Consider the following 15,665-nt stretch of genomic DNA (forward strand, 5'->3'; position numbering starts at 1 on the left):
TATATGTATATCAATCAAGAATTAATTTAGTTATCAAACTTATATAATTGTTATGCATCCAGAAAAGAAATATCAGGAACTTTATACCAACAAAGATAACATTGTGGTAAACTCTGAGACATTTAAGAAAGAAATTGTACCAATACTCCTCAACCTATTTCAGAAAATAAAGGAAGAAGGAACACTTCTGAACTCAATTTATAAGGCCAGTTTTATCCTGATAGTTGAACGAGGCATTATGAAAAAAACTACAAACCCATGTCTCTCATGAACATAGAAGCAAAAGCCTTCACAAAATATTAGCAATAGAAAGGATAATACACTATAACCAAATGGGTATTTTTCTTTTAGCTTTATTGAGGTACAAGAAATATTTGAGTTATAAATATTAAGGACAAGTAAAAATTATATATATAGTATACAATATGTAATGTTTTGATATATATGTATACATTGTATATGATGACCACAATCAGGCTAATTAACATATCCATAATCTCACATAGTTATCTGTTTTCTGATAACATTTAAGACCTACTCTGTTAGCAAATTTCAAGTATACAATACAGTATTATTAAATATAATCATCATGCTGTACATTACCTCTCCAGAACTTATTCATCTTATAACAGAGTTTGTACCCTTTGGCCAACATCTCCCCATTTCTCCCAGACCCTGGCAACCACCGTTCTACTCTGCTTCTACTTTTTAAGATTCCAGTGTGAGATCATGCAGTATTTGTCTCTCTGTGACTGGCTTATTTCATTTAACATAATGTCCTTCAGATTCATTCATGTTGTGACAAATTGACAGCATTTCCTTCTTTTCTTAGGTTGAATAATATTTCATGTGTATACAGTCATCCATCGCTATCTGTAGGGGATTTGTTCCCCCTCCAGATACTAAGAGCCTTAGATGTTCAAGTCCCTTACATAAAATAGTGTAGTATTTGCTTATAACATATGCACACCCTCCCGTATATTTTAAATCATCTCCACCTTAGATTACTTATAATACCTAATATAAATGCTATACGAATAGTTATTATATTATTTGTATTTTATTGTTATTTTTTAAAAAAATATTTTTGATGTATGGCTGGTTGAGTACATGGATATGGAACTCCTGAATACAGAGGGCTATTTCTTTATTCACTCATCCATCAATGCACACTTAGGTTGATTAATATCTTTGCTATTGTAACTAATGCTGCATTGAACATGGGCATGACCAAATGGGTTTATCCCGGAATGCATAGTTGGTTTGACAACAAAAGTCAATTAATTTAGTTCACATATTAATTGAATAAATGGGAGGGGAAACCATATGATCATTTCATTTGTCAAAGAAAAGCATTTAACAAAATCTAATGTACTTTCATGGTAAAAACACTCACAAAGCTAGGAATAGAAGGGAATTTTCTCAGCCTGATAAAGAGCATATCAAAAACTATTAGCTAACATCATGCTTAATAGTGAAAGACAGGAACAAGATTGGAACAAGACAAGGATGCCTGCTCTCACCACTTTTCAGCATTGTACTAAATTTTCTAGCAAGGCAGGTAGGCAAGAAAAAGAAAAAAAGACATCCAGATTGGAAAGGAAGAGGTAAAACAGTTCGTTTGCAAATAAAATGACCTTACCTCTAGAACACCATAAGGAATCTCCAAAGAAACCTATTAGAGCTAATAAGTTCAGCAAGGTTGTAGGATACAGATAGATGTACAAAAATTTCACTGTATTTCTGTACACTAGCAGTGAGCAATCTGAAAATGAAATTAATAACATAATTCAAATTACAATAGGGGTGATGAAAATATTTTGGAATTTGATACTGGCAAGGCTTGCACAATTTCATGAATATACTGAGAACCACTGAATTGTATATATTAAAAGAGTAACATTTATGGTATGTGGCTTATACCTAAAATTTTTTTCTAGCTGTGTGAAAGAAGACTTGACTTGTATCCAGAATGTGTCAAAAATTCTTTTAACTCAAGTGTAAGAAAACAAAAACCCAACACAAAAGTGGGCAAAACACTTGAATAGATACTTCTTAAGAGAATATATATGAATGGCCAACAAGTAGATGAAAAGATACTCAACATCCTTGTTCATTAGAGAAGTACCAATTAATATCACAAGTGATAATACCAAGTGTTGGCGAGGATTTGAAGTCCTAGAAGTCTTATTCATTACTGATAGGAATGCAAAACGGTATAGTCAATTTGGAAAAAGTTTGGCAGTTTTTAAAAATATTAAGCATATGCTTACTATACAACCCAGCAGTTCTGCTAAGTATCAACTGGAAGAAATGAAAACATATGTCTACATTTAGACTTCTAAATGAATGTTCATAATAGCCAAATTCATAGTCAAAATCTGGAAACAACCATCAACATGTGAATGCATGAACAAAATGTGGTATAACATGAATGAGTCTCAAAATAAGTGAAAGAGGCCAGGTACAAAAGATTACATCCTGTATGATTTTAATAGTAGAAATATCAGTGGCTGTTTGGGTCCAAAGAGTAGGGGCCAGGATTGACTGCATAGGAACATAAGCAAATTTTAGGGCGTGATGGAATTATTCTAAAACTGTATTGTGATGGTGGGTGCATGACTATACATTTACCAAAATTCATTAAACTATACATAAAATGGTTGAATGTTATGGTATGTGGATTTATAGCTCAGTAAAGTTTTTAAAAATTCCTTCTTTGTTAAACTATATAAATGGAAGATTTGTAAATTTCTAGATATTTGAAAATTAACATGTTTCTCAGCCTGCATATAATTTTTCTTTTTCATCTGCATTTCTTCTTTGTAGCATATTTCAGAATTTTGTACTTAATGTGCATAATTAGTTTTGCAGACATTTGTTGAACGTCTGCTATGTGCCAGCATTAGGAGGACAGAGTTCCTACTTCCAGAGAACTCACAGTTTTATGGAGAAGGCAAATTTGATTTTAAAGCAATCATTAAAAAGTCAGGAAACAACAGGTGCTGGAGAGGATGTGGAGAAATAGGAACACTTTTACACTGTTGGTGGGACTGTAAACTAGTTCAACCATTGTGGAAGTCAGTGTGGTGATTCCTCAGGGATCTAGAACTAGAAATACCATTTGACCCAGCCATCCCATTCCTGGGTATATACCCAAAGGACTTTAAATCATGCTGCTATAAAGACACATGCACACGTATGTTTATTGCGGCACTATTCACAATAGCAAAGACTTGGAACCAACCCAAATGTCCAACAATGATAGACTGGATTAAGAAAATGTGGCACATATATGCCATGAAATACTATGCAGCCATAAAAAAGGATGAGTTCATGTCCTTTGTAGGGACATGGATGAAATTGGAAATCATCATTCTCAGTAAACTATCGCAAGAACAAAAAACCAAACACCGCATATTCTCACTCGTAGGTGGGAATTGAACAATGAGAACACATGGACACAGGAAGGGGAACATCACACTCTGGGGACTGTTGTGGGGTGGGGGGAGTGGGGAGGGATAGCATTAGGAGATATACCTAATGCTAAATGACGAATTAATGGGTACAGCACATCAGCATGGCACATGTATACATATGTAACTAACCTGCACATTGTGCACATGTACCCTAAAACTTAAAGCATAATAATAATAAAATAAAAAAAAAGTAATAGGAACATAAATGCAAGAATAAAAGTGTTTACAAGGTTTGAAGGACTAATTATATCTGAATGGAGCTGAGTGGTCTGAGGTTTCATTAAATGGTGTCTGTCAGGGAAGGCTTCCCTAGTGAGCTGGAATTTGGAGGATAATAGGAATTGATTCTGTGGACAAGGGAGAGTAGACACATTAGCTTCTTATGTGGTCTTTTGGTTAAAGAGGGATTGGGGAATATATTTCTGTGTTTCTAAGACTAATAAGCTTCTTTAAATATCAACTTTTAAGATATGAATTCTTGGTCACTGATATCTCTGGTACTTTTATTAGCAAATAGAGCTTTGGATTACCTGGCTCCTAACAATTCCACCCCCCTTTTTAAAACTGATTTTGTTTCACACTCATTCAAAGTCTAGGCACATTATTTAGTACTCTCCGTGAATTCCATGTTTTTATTATTGTTCCTTATCCACACTGACAACCTAAATGTTTTAAACCAGAAATAACTTTCTCTTTGCCCCAAATTAACATTTGCTTTCATAGAGTAGCTAGGTTCTATAGAACCATTAGATATATAACAACTCTATTTAAAAAATAAATGTATAAAAGAAGCAGATGACATTTAGGAGTTATATTTCAAAGAGATGTATTTTGGGGATATTTAGATATAACAGCTAGGAACCGTTTTCTCTCTTGTTTCTCCTACTCCCTTCACTTTTTTTCAGTTGACTCAGTTAAGAAAGTTTTCTTATTGTCTCAAAGTAATTGATGAGGGTGACCTTTTATGTAATAGGAAATGTTCTTGATGAAATATTTTCAGAATTTCCTATTTCATGTCTAAAAGGAAGAAGAAGAATTTTCAGTTCTTGCCAGCTGCCTGGGACTTCTGCCAACGTTTTACCAAACAGAACATCCATTCATCAGTGCCTCCTGTCTGGATTGGCCAGTTCCAGCATTTGATATTATAACTCAGTGGTGTTTTGAGATAAAATCATTTACTGAAAGACATGCAGAACAAGGAAAGGTATGTTAAAAGAGTTGTACTAGCTTGTCACAGTGGTGATATGCTAATAGGTAAGAGAATAACGAAGACTGTTAAATTTTAGGTCATCTGTTTTTGACAGCAATTATAAAACTTGATTAAATTGAAAAAATTGTTTACTTATGTAGATTGTATTTATAATGGAAGAAATATTTCAGCTAACAAAGGTAAGGCATTAGTCAATACTTTTAGTTTGTTTGGGGTCAGCAGATTTTTATTGAATACCTTAAGTAATCATAGGATTAGACTTGGTAGATACAAAGGAATTTTAAGGTAGACAAGGAATTTACATTTTTGTTTGAAGAACTGGCTTATATTTTTAAAACAAATTGGACTAGCAAATCTAAAAGATCATGTCTTTAACTTTAAAATTTGTTGGGCCTATGCTACCAGCTCAGCTAGTTAAAGGGTTTGTATTGAAGATAAGTAGAGTGGGAACAGCAGTGAGTGGCTGTGTATGCCATGGTTGGAGGCTCAGAATTCTAGAACTACAGTTTTTTAAAATTGAATAATGTGATGAAAGTAGTATTTTGGGGAGTAATTCTGGTGTCTTTTTAGTGGATAAATTAAAGTAAGGATAAAGGGAAGCCAGAAAATATTTAGGTGGTGAAAAAAATCTAGACTCTTTTTCTGATTGTAAAACTTGGAAAGTAACTAATGTAAGAGACATTTGAGAAAAATATAGGACTTGGTGACCAGATGTACATGACTTTAAGATCTTGAATGCCAATCATTAGGAGAGTAGTGTCTAGTATATACAGCTACAGTAGGAACATGCGGCTGCTTAAACACATTGCTGATGCCCCATTGCCTATGGAAGAAGGTACGGACTCCTTGCATGGCACTCAAGGATCTTCACCATCTTGCTTGCCTTTCCATCTCATCGTATAGCCTTCCTCTGCCATTACCTTGCTCAAATCGCAAAAGAATGTTTCATAAGTATGCTATACATTTTTAAACTTCTAGAACATTACTTATTGCTGTTACTAAAGCAACCTTCCTACCCTTCTGTTGAATTAATAATCACTGTTTGCTAAGTAACATTTACCTTTGCTAAGATAAATGTGACTTCCTCCATGAAGATTTGTCTGATAGTCCATCTTCCTTACATCCTAATCCCTTTTTTTTCTGTTGTTCTATAAGGCTGTACTTTTGTGACTGTCTCTAACAGTTGCCATGTTCATTACATTTGTTTCTTTAATGTATCTGAATGCGGGCTCCACGAAGCAGAAATTGTTTCTTATTTATCCCCGCTTTCTAGAAAGTGCCTCATATATACTAGTCACCTAATATATATTTGTAGAACAATTAAGTTGTGGGGTGGTGTCTTTGGCAGAAATAGAACATATTAAAGGGGAGCCAAGTTTCAGGGAAAATGAGAATTTTAATTTTGAACATCAAAGGGACAATAAAAAATTAATATTTCAGATGGATGTGTCAGACTAGGTTTCATTTTTAAAACATTGGAGTGAATAATAAAAGATAAGCATAAGTTATAAATGTCTCTGCTTTTGTTCTTTTCCATTTTTTGCTGAAATCCTTAAAAAGATGCTATCTATCTCATTTTATACCCTTTTTTTAAAAAAAAAAAGGAAAGGGAAATTCAAGTTAATTGAATCTTGCATATTACATATACAAATATCTTCCTGTCTAGTAATTTCTTTATTCACAGAGCATATAGCAATAATTTGACATCATACTTTGATGTCTGAAAACCTATGCAGGATGACATGGAGTAAGAGATGGGTATAATTGTAGAACCAAGGCAGGGAAAAAAGTGATGAGCACACCCAGAGTTTGTCTGTCTTCATACGAGCCATAGGTTAAAATCAAGCCTACATTTTAGATGAATGATTATTGTATGTATGCTGATGGAAAATAAGAATTTATCATTTAAAAATATTTAATCTTTTCATATAATTAGGTGATAATTATTGTAGAGGCAGTGTAGTAGACATTTGATTAATTTATTAATTTATGCTAATGCAGAATTTTTGCCAGTTATGTAAGTACACCACCATTTGACCTGTATTCCCCCTTGTGTCCCTGCTCCACTCTTGTGTTCCTAACCCTGATCCTGACCCTAGGTCAACCAGATTCTCTTTCTCAGGAATGTTAAATCTGTATAGAGAGACTTAGCAGGGTAAATGGTGACAGGAGCTGTATAGTCCAACAGTACTACCCTTGAAAAACTGTCTGTGAATTACTACTTCTGAATTTTTTTATCAGTTAAGATTCTTTGTTTGGGAACAACAACTGATTTAAAATAAGGAAAACCAAAGCAAACTATGACAGAAAAAAAAAAACAACAACAGGATTCATTGGAAGCATACTTGGTAACCTGCAGAATTGAAGAGCTTAACTGTCATCGCTTGGGAAGAAGAGAAACCACAAAGATCTCTGCTCTGTTTTCTCTGAAGTGCTGCCACCAGATAACTAAGCTTCAACCATTTTCCTTCCTTTAATTTGCATGCTCAAGGTTCAGATTCCTGGGAGAGAGAATCTGGTTGGCCTAACTGTTGTAATACGTATACCCCAGTGGTGGGGCAGGATCTTGTGTTGGGGACAGCCCCATCAGAACTGTACGGAGCAAGAAAAGGGGTTATTTTCCAAAAGAACTTATAATGTTATTAATATAAGAAAGCAGCAAAGGATGCTAGGAGGATTTAAAAAACAAACTGGTGGCCCACTACTTTCACATCTTACCTGCCTGGCTCATACACACCCTTCTTCTCATTCACAGTTTCATGTCTGCTGTTGAAAATGATGTAACCATTTTACTTATGACTGCAAATGCATCTGTGACTTTCCCAAATAAGCAACCTGATGTCACATATAGTCCTTACATCATCAGGCCTCTCTGCATCCAGTAGCTCTGAGAGATGTCCATTGTTCCTCTCATTTGTACTCACACCCAGATGGTCTGGAAAATTTTAATTAGTACCTGCTCACCCTGAATTCAATAGTAAGAGAATGAAAATGTTGCAAAGATATATGATACAGTAAGCAAGATTTGCAAGTAGTCATAAAGCTGCAGCTAATATACAGTCAAATATATATGACTTTCTTCTTTTACCATCTGTGATCCAGCACACCTCAACTGATGATTGGATTTGTTTGAGCAAGGATGTGATACCAAACTTTATTCTGAGAGGGCTGAGCTTCTGGCGATTGGTCCTGTCTTTGTTTCTATAAGGCTGTAATCATTCTGTGTTAAATTTCTGCCTTTCAAGCTTGGTCTATGGTAGGGGTGGTGGTAGGGGTTTTTAAGTTCCAAAATATTGCTCTATCAATTGTATGGCAATATTTTTATTCTTCTTGATAGTCATGGTCAATCCCTCCAGGCAATGCGATAAGCCACCCTTGTGATGTTATAAACTGTACTAGAGGATAGACAAGTACATAGCTTGTAAATCCGCAGAAGAGTCCAGAATAGCAGTGAAGCAGAAATTTAAGACCGCATTTTTTTTTTCCATTTTAATGTTTACGATTTAATAAATCTCTTGATTGCAGACATGTAAGGCTGTTTGGTAGTATTCAGAAACATCACAGTAATGGCAATTTTTTCAGTTGGTGTGTAGTCTTCAATAAATATCTATGAAAGTGCTGTCAGACCAGTAAGACTGCATTTATACATCCAGCATTTTCAGGATTGTTGGTAACCACAGCCTATTTTCCCCAAATAACCTTGCCTCCTTGTGTCACAAGGCCCAACTCACATTCACCTCAGTAACAGTACCTTTGGTAATAACATCCAAAGTTATATACATTGGGAATGAGGGACTCTTCTTTACACCAAGTATTGTTAGGCAAAAGGTAGCTTTCAGTTCAGGATGTGTTACATGGGCTTTCTTGAAACGCAAGCCCATTGGCCTGATGAATCTTCCATAGATAAGTAGTTTTCTTATAAAGCCATCTCCAACAAAGCAGACTTTAGTAACCAGCCTCTTCCATGCCTTCGTCTTTCTCTTTCCTGTTGGAATAACTTTGAGACAGAGTCTCACTCTGTTGCCCAGGCTTGAGTGCAGTAGAGCGATCTTGGCTTACTGCAACCTCTACCTCCTGGGTTCAAGTGATTTTCCTGCCTCAGCCTCCTGAGTAGCTAGGATTACAGGCGCCTGCCACGATGCCCAGCTAATTTTTGTATTTTTAGTAAAGACAGGGTTTCACCATGTTGCCCAGGCTGGTCTTGAACTCCTGACCTCAAATGATCTGCCTACCTTGGCCTCCCAAAGTTCTGGGATTACAGGCATGAGCCATTGCACCTGGCCCTGTTCAAATAACTCTTAACACTTCTGTGTCTCCCTGGGCAAGTTACATTTAGACAGAGGGACTTTCCATTTTCCTGCTTTCTCTTTTCATTTCGGCTTAATCATACTGGGAAGTACGTTAGCTTGAGGATTCCCTCTCTGTCCAGCAGATAGGCAGGTACTGCTCCCTGTGGAGTCTTTCTTTTGTTTGGTGTTTCTCTTTTCATGCATCTTGATGGTCTTTTTCATTTGTATTTTCTCAGCATGGTGCTGTTTAAGATAAAGCTTAGCCTTCAGACCAATCATTTTCTTTGACTTCTTTGAATGTTCATAAGCCTCTCAACTTTCCTTCTTTCCCTTTTTCTCATGGTAATCCAAATGATATCCATGGCATTTACAGTGTAATTCAATATATTTGATCTGTGGCATGGCACAGGCGCAGCCCCTGGGGTGCGAAAATGCTCTCAATTTTTGGGTCTCAGAGACCCACGAGTGAACTCCACACAGGCCGCAACAGGAAAGGCAAGACCGAATTTTAGGTGTAATCATGAGAGGTGTTACAGCTGTTAAATACTTTCCACCTCTTGTTTCCCATACATATGCATTCCAATTGTGAAAAAGGTCACCCATATATAGTGGTTGCTGTTTAGAGCATACACATTCTGTAGGTGATTTCTTCCAGCTGGTGCCATCTAAAAGTTTGTAAATTTCAAGAATTTCATAATTTTTGTGGCACTGAAAAAATCAGTTTTGTAGTTCATGAGTTAAAATACCACAGCTTTTTTCAGATGATTGAATATATGTTAAGATCAGTGAATTCCATGGACATCCACCTGTTGCCTTACATCTCTCTTCATGAGGGAAATTATTGGAGGTAATGTGCTATGGGCTACTGGATAACATGCAGCCTAACCTATAATAAGTGTCAAGTTCAGTGAGGACAAATTGTTATCCCTTCCCTTTAATGGAAGGGTTCCACTGTAATCAACTCATTACAGAATGTGCCATCCTTGGAGTCCAGGGTTGGGTGCTGAGTATTGGCAAATGATGTATTGTATACTGTTCTTATCATTGCTTCCATGGACACTTAATCCATGAACTTGTTGATGAGGAACAAGCTAGCTTAGTTACTCCACTGATTTAGGTGGATTATGGCTGCATGTAGGTAATGTGAGATGATCTCCATTTAAATTGACTATTACTTACAGTTTCTTAAGATAATAGACTCACTCTACATTTTATCTTTTTTAAGTGTGAATGGAGTAGCATCTAGAAAAATTTAGTGCTGCTGCCAGTATTTTTATACAGCTGCAAATAGTTAATAAAGCATACCCTTCAGGGAAATTTAACTAATTTGACAATTTTTTTATTCTTATAGCAAGACATTTATGAAAAGAATTGTAGCCCAGCACTTATGGATATAAAAGATCTTAACAGCTTGAGGTGCAGTGAATTGTACATACTCTAGGAAAGCAATTCTACATTATAAAGTATTAAAGTAGAAAAAATGAGTTATAACCATGATCTGCCCTAAAGAAAAAGCTAAAGAATTGTTTGAGAATGATCAAAACTTGGTTTTAAAAAATACGTAACTTTTAAAAACCTTTGCACTATGCATGTTTAAAGTCAAATACAATTAGATGTATTTTCCCTGCATGCTTAGAGATGGTGTTTTTCTTTTAAAGTAATAACAAGTTTAAATGTTTTAAGGTGCTTAATCTAAAAAATTAAATCATACTGTAATTGGAAACTATAATACATTAGATAATGGTAACTGTTGAACTACTATTTTAGTCATGTATAAAATGGAAATGAGAGGAGTGTTAATAAAGAAAATAAGCCACATTCTTGGAGGCAGATTTTTCTTTCTGTAAAAATACATTTAAAAAATATATCGTGTTAGTGACTTAAATACATAAAACTAATGAATATTTTTGGATAATGTTTTAGGCCTTGCTTATCCAAGAATCAAAATGGAAATTACCACACCTACTACAGTTGCCTGAGAATTATAACACCATTTTTCAGTACTACCACAGAAAAACCTGTAGTGTCTGCACCAAGGTTCCTAAAGATCCTGCTGTTTGCCTTGTGTGTGGTACTTTTGTATGCCTGAAAGGACTTTGCTGCAAGCAACAAAGTTACTGTGAATGTGTACTGGTAAGCAATAGTGGATAATACAAAATTTATGAAAACACAGATCTCATATCACAAAATATGGTCAAGCCATCTCTTCATATTAACTACTCTTTGAATTAAGTATATAATACATATAGGGATTGTGTGTGTTTTTTAATCCAGTAGAAGAGTAAAAAAAGAAAGTCTTTGAGGCTTTAAGTGAGTAAATCCTTCCTTAAGTACAATTCTAGTTCTCCTTTCATCTACTATCCCTTTAATGGTATGTACTTTGGAATGTGCTGTGAAACAGAAGTCATCTGTGCTGTTGAAGATACTAGACTCTGAATTAGGTTGGCTCTTAATTGCTTTACTAGATATTCCTTACCCAGATACCTCCTAATGTATTAATAATAAAGTGTTAGGAATGGAGTTATAAGTTTAACTTAAATGAAATCTTACTATTTTAAAATCACTGTATTATTTAGAAGGCATTAAGATATTCTTGATTTTATTATAAAGCCTATTTGATTATGAAGTTCATTAATATATTTTTAATTTTTTAGCACTCTCAGAACTGTGGTGCAGGAACAGGTATTTTCCTTTTGATCAATGCATCGGTAATTATCATCATTCGAGGTCACCGCTTCTGCCTCTGGGGTTCCGTGTATTTGGATGCTCATGGAGAGGAAGACCGGGATCTTAGGTTAGATGTTCATGGATATATCCAGGTGTTTTATTGAAATTTGGTCAGTGAAAACCAATATGCTATTCCTGGCTTTGTAATTACAATTTTTTTAATATTAAGAAATTCTGACAGTCATTAATTTAGAGCTATTTCTAGTTTTTGAGCTATTGTCCCTATCAATATGTTGAGGAAACATGAAATACACCAAATTACCATGTGAGGTTTTTGCCACAAAGAATCCGTTGGCCAGGCCCAGTGGCTCACACCTGTAATCTCAGCACTTTGGGAGGCTGAAGCAGGATTGCTTGAGCCCAGGAGTTTGAGACCAGCCTGGACAACATAGTGAGACCTCATCTCTACAAAAAAATAAAAATAAATAAGCCAGGTGTGGTGGTCATACACCTGTGGTCCCAGCAACTCGGGAGGAGGTGGAAGGATCGCTTGAGCCCAGCAGGTGGCGGCTGCAGTGAGCTGTGATCGTGCCACTGCACACCAACCTGGGCAACAGAGAAAGACTGTCTCAAAAAAGAATCTAGTAAAAAAAGAAATGTGGTACGTGTGGTGGCTCACGCCTGTAATCCCAGCACTTTGGGAGGCCGAGGTGGGTGGATCACTTGAGGTCAGGAGTTCGAGACCAGGCTGGCCAATATGGTGAAACCCCATCTCTACTAAAAATACAAAAAATTAGCCAGGTGTGGTGGTGGGCCCCTATAGTCCCAGCTACTCGAGAGGCTGAGGCAGGACAATGGCATGAACTCGGGAGGCGGAGCTTGCAGTGAGCCAAGATCGTGCCACTGCACTCCAGCCTGGGTGACAGAGTGAGATTCCGTCTCAAAAAAGAAATAAGTAAATAAAAAATAAAAAAATAAAAAAGGAGGCAGGCATGGTGGTGAGCACCTGTAATCCCAGCTACTCGAGAGGCTGAGACAGGAGAATTGCTTGAACCCAGGAGGCGGAGGTTGCACTGCGAGAGACTGTCTCAGAAAAAAAAGAAGAAAGAAATGCATGTGAAATCTTCCTTGTATGATGTTAATACTTTTTTTTTCTTTTTGTTCTAGGCGAGGCAAACCTCTCTACATTTGTAAGGAAAGATACAAAGTTCTTGAGCAACAGTGGATTTCTCATACTTTTGATCACATCAATAAAAGATGGGGTCCACATTACAATGGGCTGTGACTCTCCACCTCAGCATTGCATCGTATCATCATTTTCGCTACGAATTTATTTTTCAACAATAAGCTTTAACTTAATTTGGGGGATTAACACTTTTGCTGAGGGAGAAAAAGAAAACATACATTATGAAGCCTTTCCAAAATTAGGTGCTTGGTAATCACGTTAATGGTATAATTTTTTTTTTTAATATCTGGAGAACATTAATAACAAGTTAAATTATTCTTTAGTGGTCATTTTTTAAGTGCACAATTAATAAGAAGCACAACTTGTTCACAAACTCATTCAGAAATGATTCTCCCAACAATGCATATCAGCTATTCATTGATACTTAGAGTGGGTGTGATTTATTTGACATTTTACTGCTTCTTTCTGTCTGTGTGTTTTAATTTGCATCTGCCAAGCATAATGCATCTTTTTTCCTCTGCCATTCTTGTGTTGATTTGAGAATTTTTCTGTATGTAATTAGAAAAAAATGTAAAACATGATTTATGTGAAATACTGTATAGTAAAAGTTGGTCTAATAGTAGAACTTTAAAATTTTTTCTTATTGTGAGGAATCTGTTAAAAGTTTAAGGCTTTGCTGAAAACTGAATTCATTCTCAGGAATTTCATAAATCTTCTCCCCAGGTAAATAATTGAAATAGCTGTAAAATAAGTAGATAGCTGCTGTTAATATAATACAGTACATTTTGGGGGGCATATGTGTGGTTGGGGGGTCCTTAAAAATCAAAATTTGCCATTTCAGTTGGACGAATTACTAGAGGTAATAACAAATCTTACTATAAAATCAAGAGGTTTAAGAACATACACTGGGCAGATGTTGATTCCGTGCATGCCCACCTTTTATTACCAAACAAGGTTTTGTTTATATGATTGTATTAGAAATGCTCAGACTTCCCCAGAAATGAACCATAAATTTTGGAACTTCCTTTCAGCTCAAGAGGTTCAGCTATATTGTATTTGTGCAGTGTAATCACTACTATTTCTGCTCGGTTTCCTAAAAGGAAAAAAAAAGGCGCAGTGGTGATGACCCTCATGAATGAGCCATGCTTCTGCATTCTTCTTAGAAACTGCTGTGAAAAACAATTTATGTTTGCAGGGTTTAAAAATCAGTAAAAATGGGAATGATTGAGCTAAAACCCACTCTATGAGAAGGAAGATTACTGAAAAGCATGTGACATATTGCTACAAAGATTTTTTTTCCTAAATGATTGAGTAATTGAATGATTATTTAATATATAGTGCTATCAAGCAATCCCTGGTACTTTGGACTTCCATGGCTTGTTATATAAAATTACATTTTTACATGTAAAAATAAACTAAACAAATCTAATGATAAAATATAAAAATAATGTCAGATCCATGTTCTAAAAAATTTTTGTAATGACATGACATTACAAGAGTATAAAAATGGACATTAAATGATGGCCTTGCATTAAAATATGGAAAGCAGAGCAGTACATATTCAAATGTATTCAGAAAGTCAAAAGATTACCTATAGTTCTACAATAAAATACATGGAAATAGCTTGCTATTTTTATATACATTTCCAAAATATTAAGATAACTTTCTGTAAGAGTCAATGATTCTGTTCGACTAAATAGCTGTCCTTTCCAACACATTGCTACTTTTTTAAATACTGTATCATAAGTTCAGCCTGTCATACTTTTTGCATTGATCATTATGAATACCAGACCATTTGTAAGTGTGGTTGAAGAGCAAAATGCTAATTGACATCTCTAGTAAATACTGTTACAGGATTCATGAACTTGAATAATTCTACAGTTTGAAACTCTGATGCTATATATACATGGTATAATGTATTCAGACTTTGATTACTACTTATTTAAAATGGAATGTTTTATGGTTGTGCATATGGATGTGAAGTGAAAATATTAGCCTTAACTTTAAAATTTGGGTGTTTGATAGTGTTTATTTTGATATTGGTGAATTAGTCACCAGTAAATTTTAAAAAAGCACTTGGTTGAAAATTGTACTTGAATACATACATGCATGCTGCTAAACTAGAACTTTAATTTTTCCCCATAACTTTTATAAGTCCCATTTATAAACCCACTTTTAAAAATAACAGGTCCAAGTTAGAGTGATGTGTGTATATTATTCAAAAAAATGTACTGGTGTGATATCTTGTATGAATGATCATTTAAATACAGTACATTACTGTAGAAGCTAAATTGATCTTTATAATTAAGCAGAAATTACAAAACTAGGAATAATCAACATTGTAAGATATGTTAATAAAAACCTGCTGTCATTTGGTTTGTGAAAGGTCCTTAAAATGTTTACTGCTTACATGTTTTTTTTTCCCCCAAAGATACTGACAGTAATATATGTGAGTGAACATGGCTGAAAAGATCAAAGCATAACATAATTAGTAGTTGCTTTAGGGTGGAGTAAGTGTAAAGGGTTTGCTTTGCTTTTTTTCTTTTATTTGCAGAGTGAGTTCTTGCTTCTTCAGTCCTTGTCTCATAATCAATGCACACTCTTTGCTAAGTGTGTGTGTTTGGTAGGGGGAGAAGGAAATGGGTATGTAGATCTGAGGAATTGTGGTCTCTGTTCTTTTCTGAAAGTTCCCAGCCAGACTTCAGAAATGTTTAGTGCTTTATGAGAATGTTTATTTTGAGTGGTTTGCATTCTTGTTTGAATTGACAGTCCTCACCCCTACCTCTCCATCCTGAAGCTCACCAGCCATTTATCAGCTAGCAGTCCATTTCTCT

At 35.3% G+C, this 15,665-nt stretch overlaps 1 protein-coding gene and 1 pseudogene across 7 annotated transcripts in view; one reads left to right on the forward strand and one right to left on the reverse strand.

Moving 5' to 3' along the window:
* The window catches only part of UBR3 (ubiquitin protein ligase E3 component n-recognin 3), a 262,210-nt gene extending 246,994 nt beyond the window's left edge, over positions 1-15,216 (forward strand). For all 7 annotated transcript variants that reach the window (XM_016950002.4, XM_016950001.3, XM_016950003.3 and 4 more), the window contains 4 exons: positions 4,504-4,683; positions 10,902-11,111; positions 11,633-11,772; positions 12,813-15,216. In XM_016950002.4, the coding sequence (XP_016805491.2) occupies positions 4,504-4,683; positions 10,902-11,111; positions 11,633-11,772; positions 12,813-12,930 (648 nt within the window). In that variant the 3' untranslated portion in view covers positions 12,931-15,216. The remainder of the gene's footprint in view (positions 1-4,503; positions 4,684-10,901; positions 11,112-11,632; positions 11,773-12,812) is intronic.
* Positions 8,311-9,380, reverse strand: LOC107973821 (ribosome biogenesis protein NSA2 homolog; annotated as a pseudogene).
* Positions 15,217-15,665: the final 449 nt, after the last annotated feature.

The sequence above is a fragment of the Pan troglodytes genome, chromosome 13 (genome assembly GCF_028858775.2).
Source record: "Pan troglodytes isolate AG18354 chromosome 13, NHGRI_mPanTro3-v2.0_pri, whole genome shotgun sequence".
NCBI lineage: Eukaryota > Metazoa > Chordata > Mammalia > Primates > Hominidae > Pan > Pan troglodytes.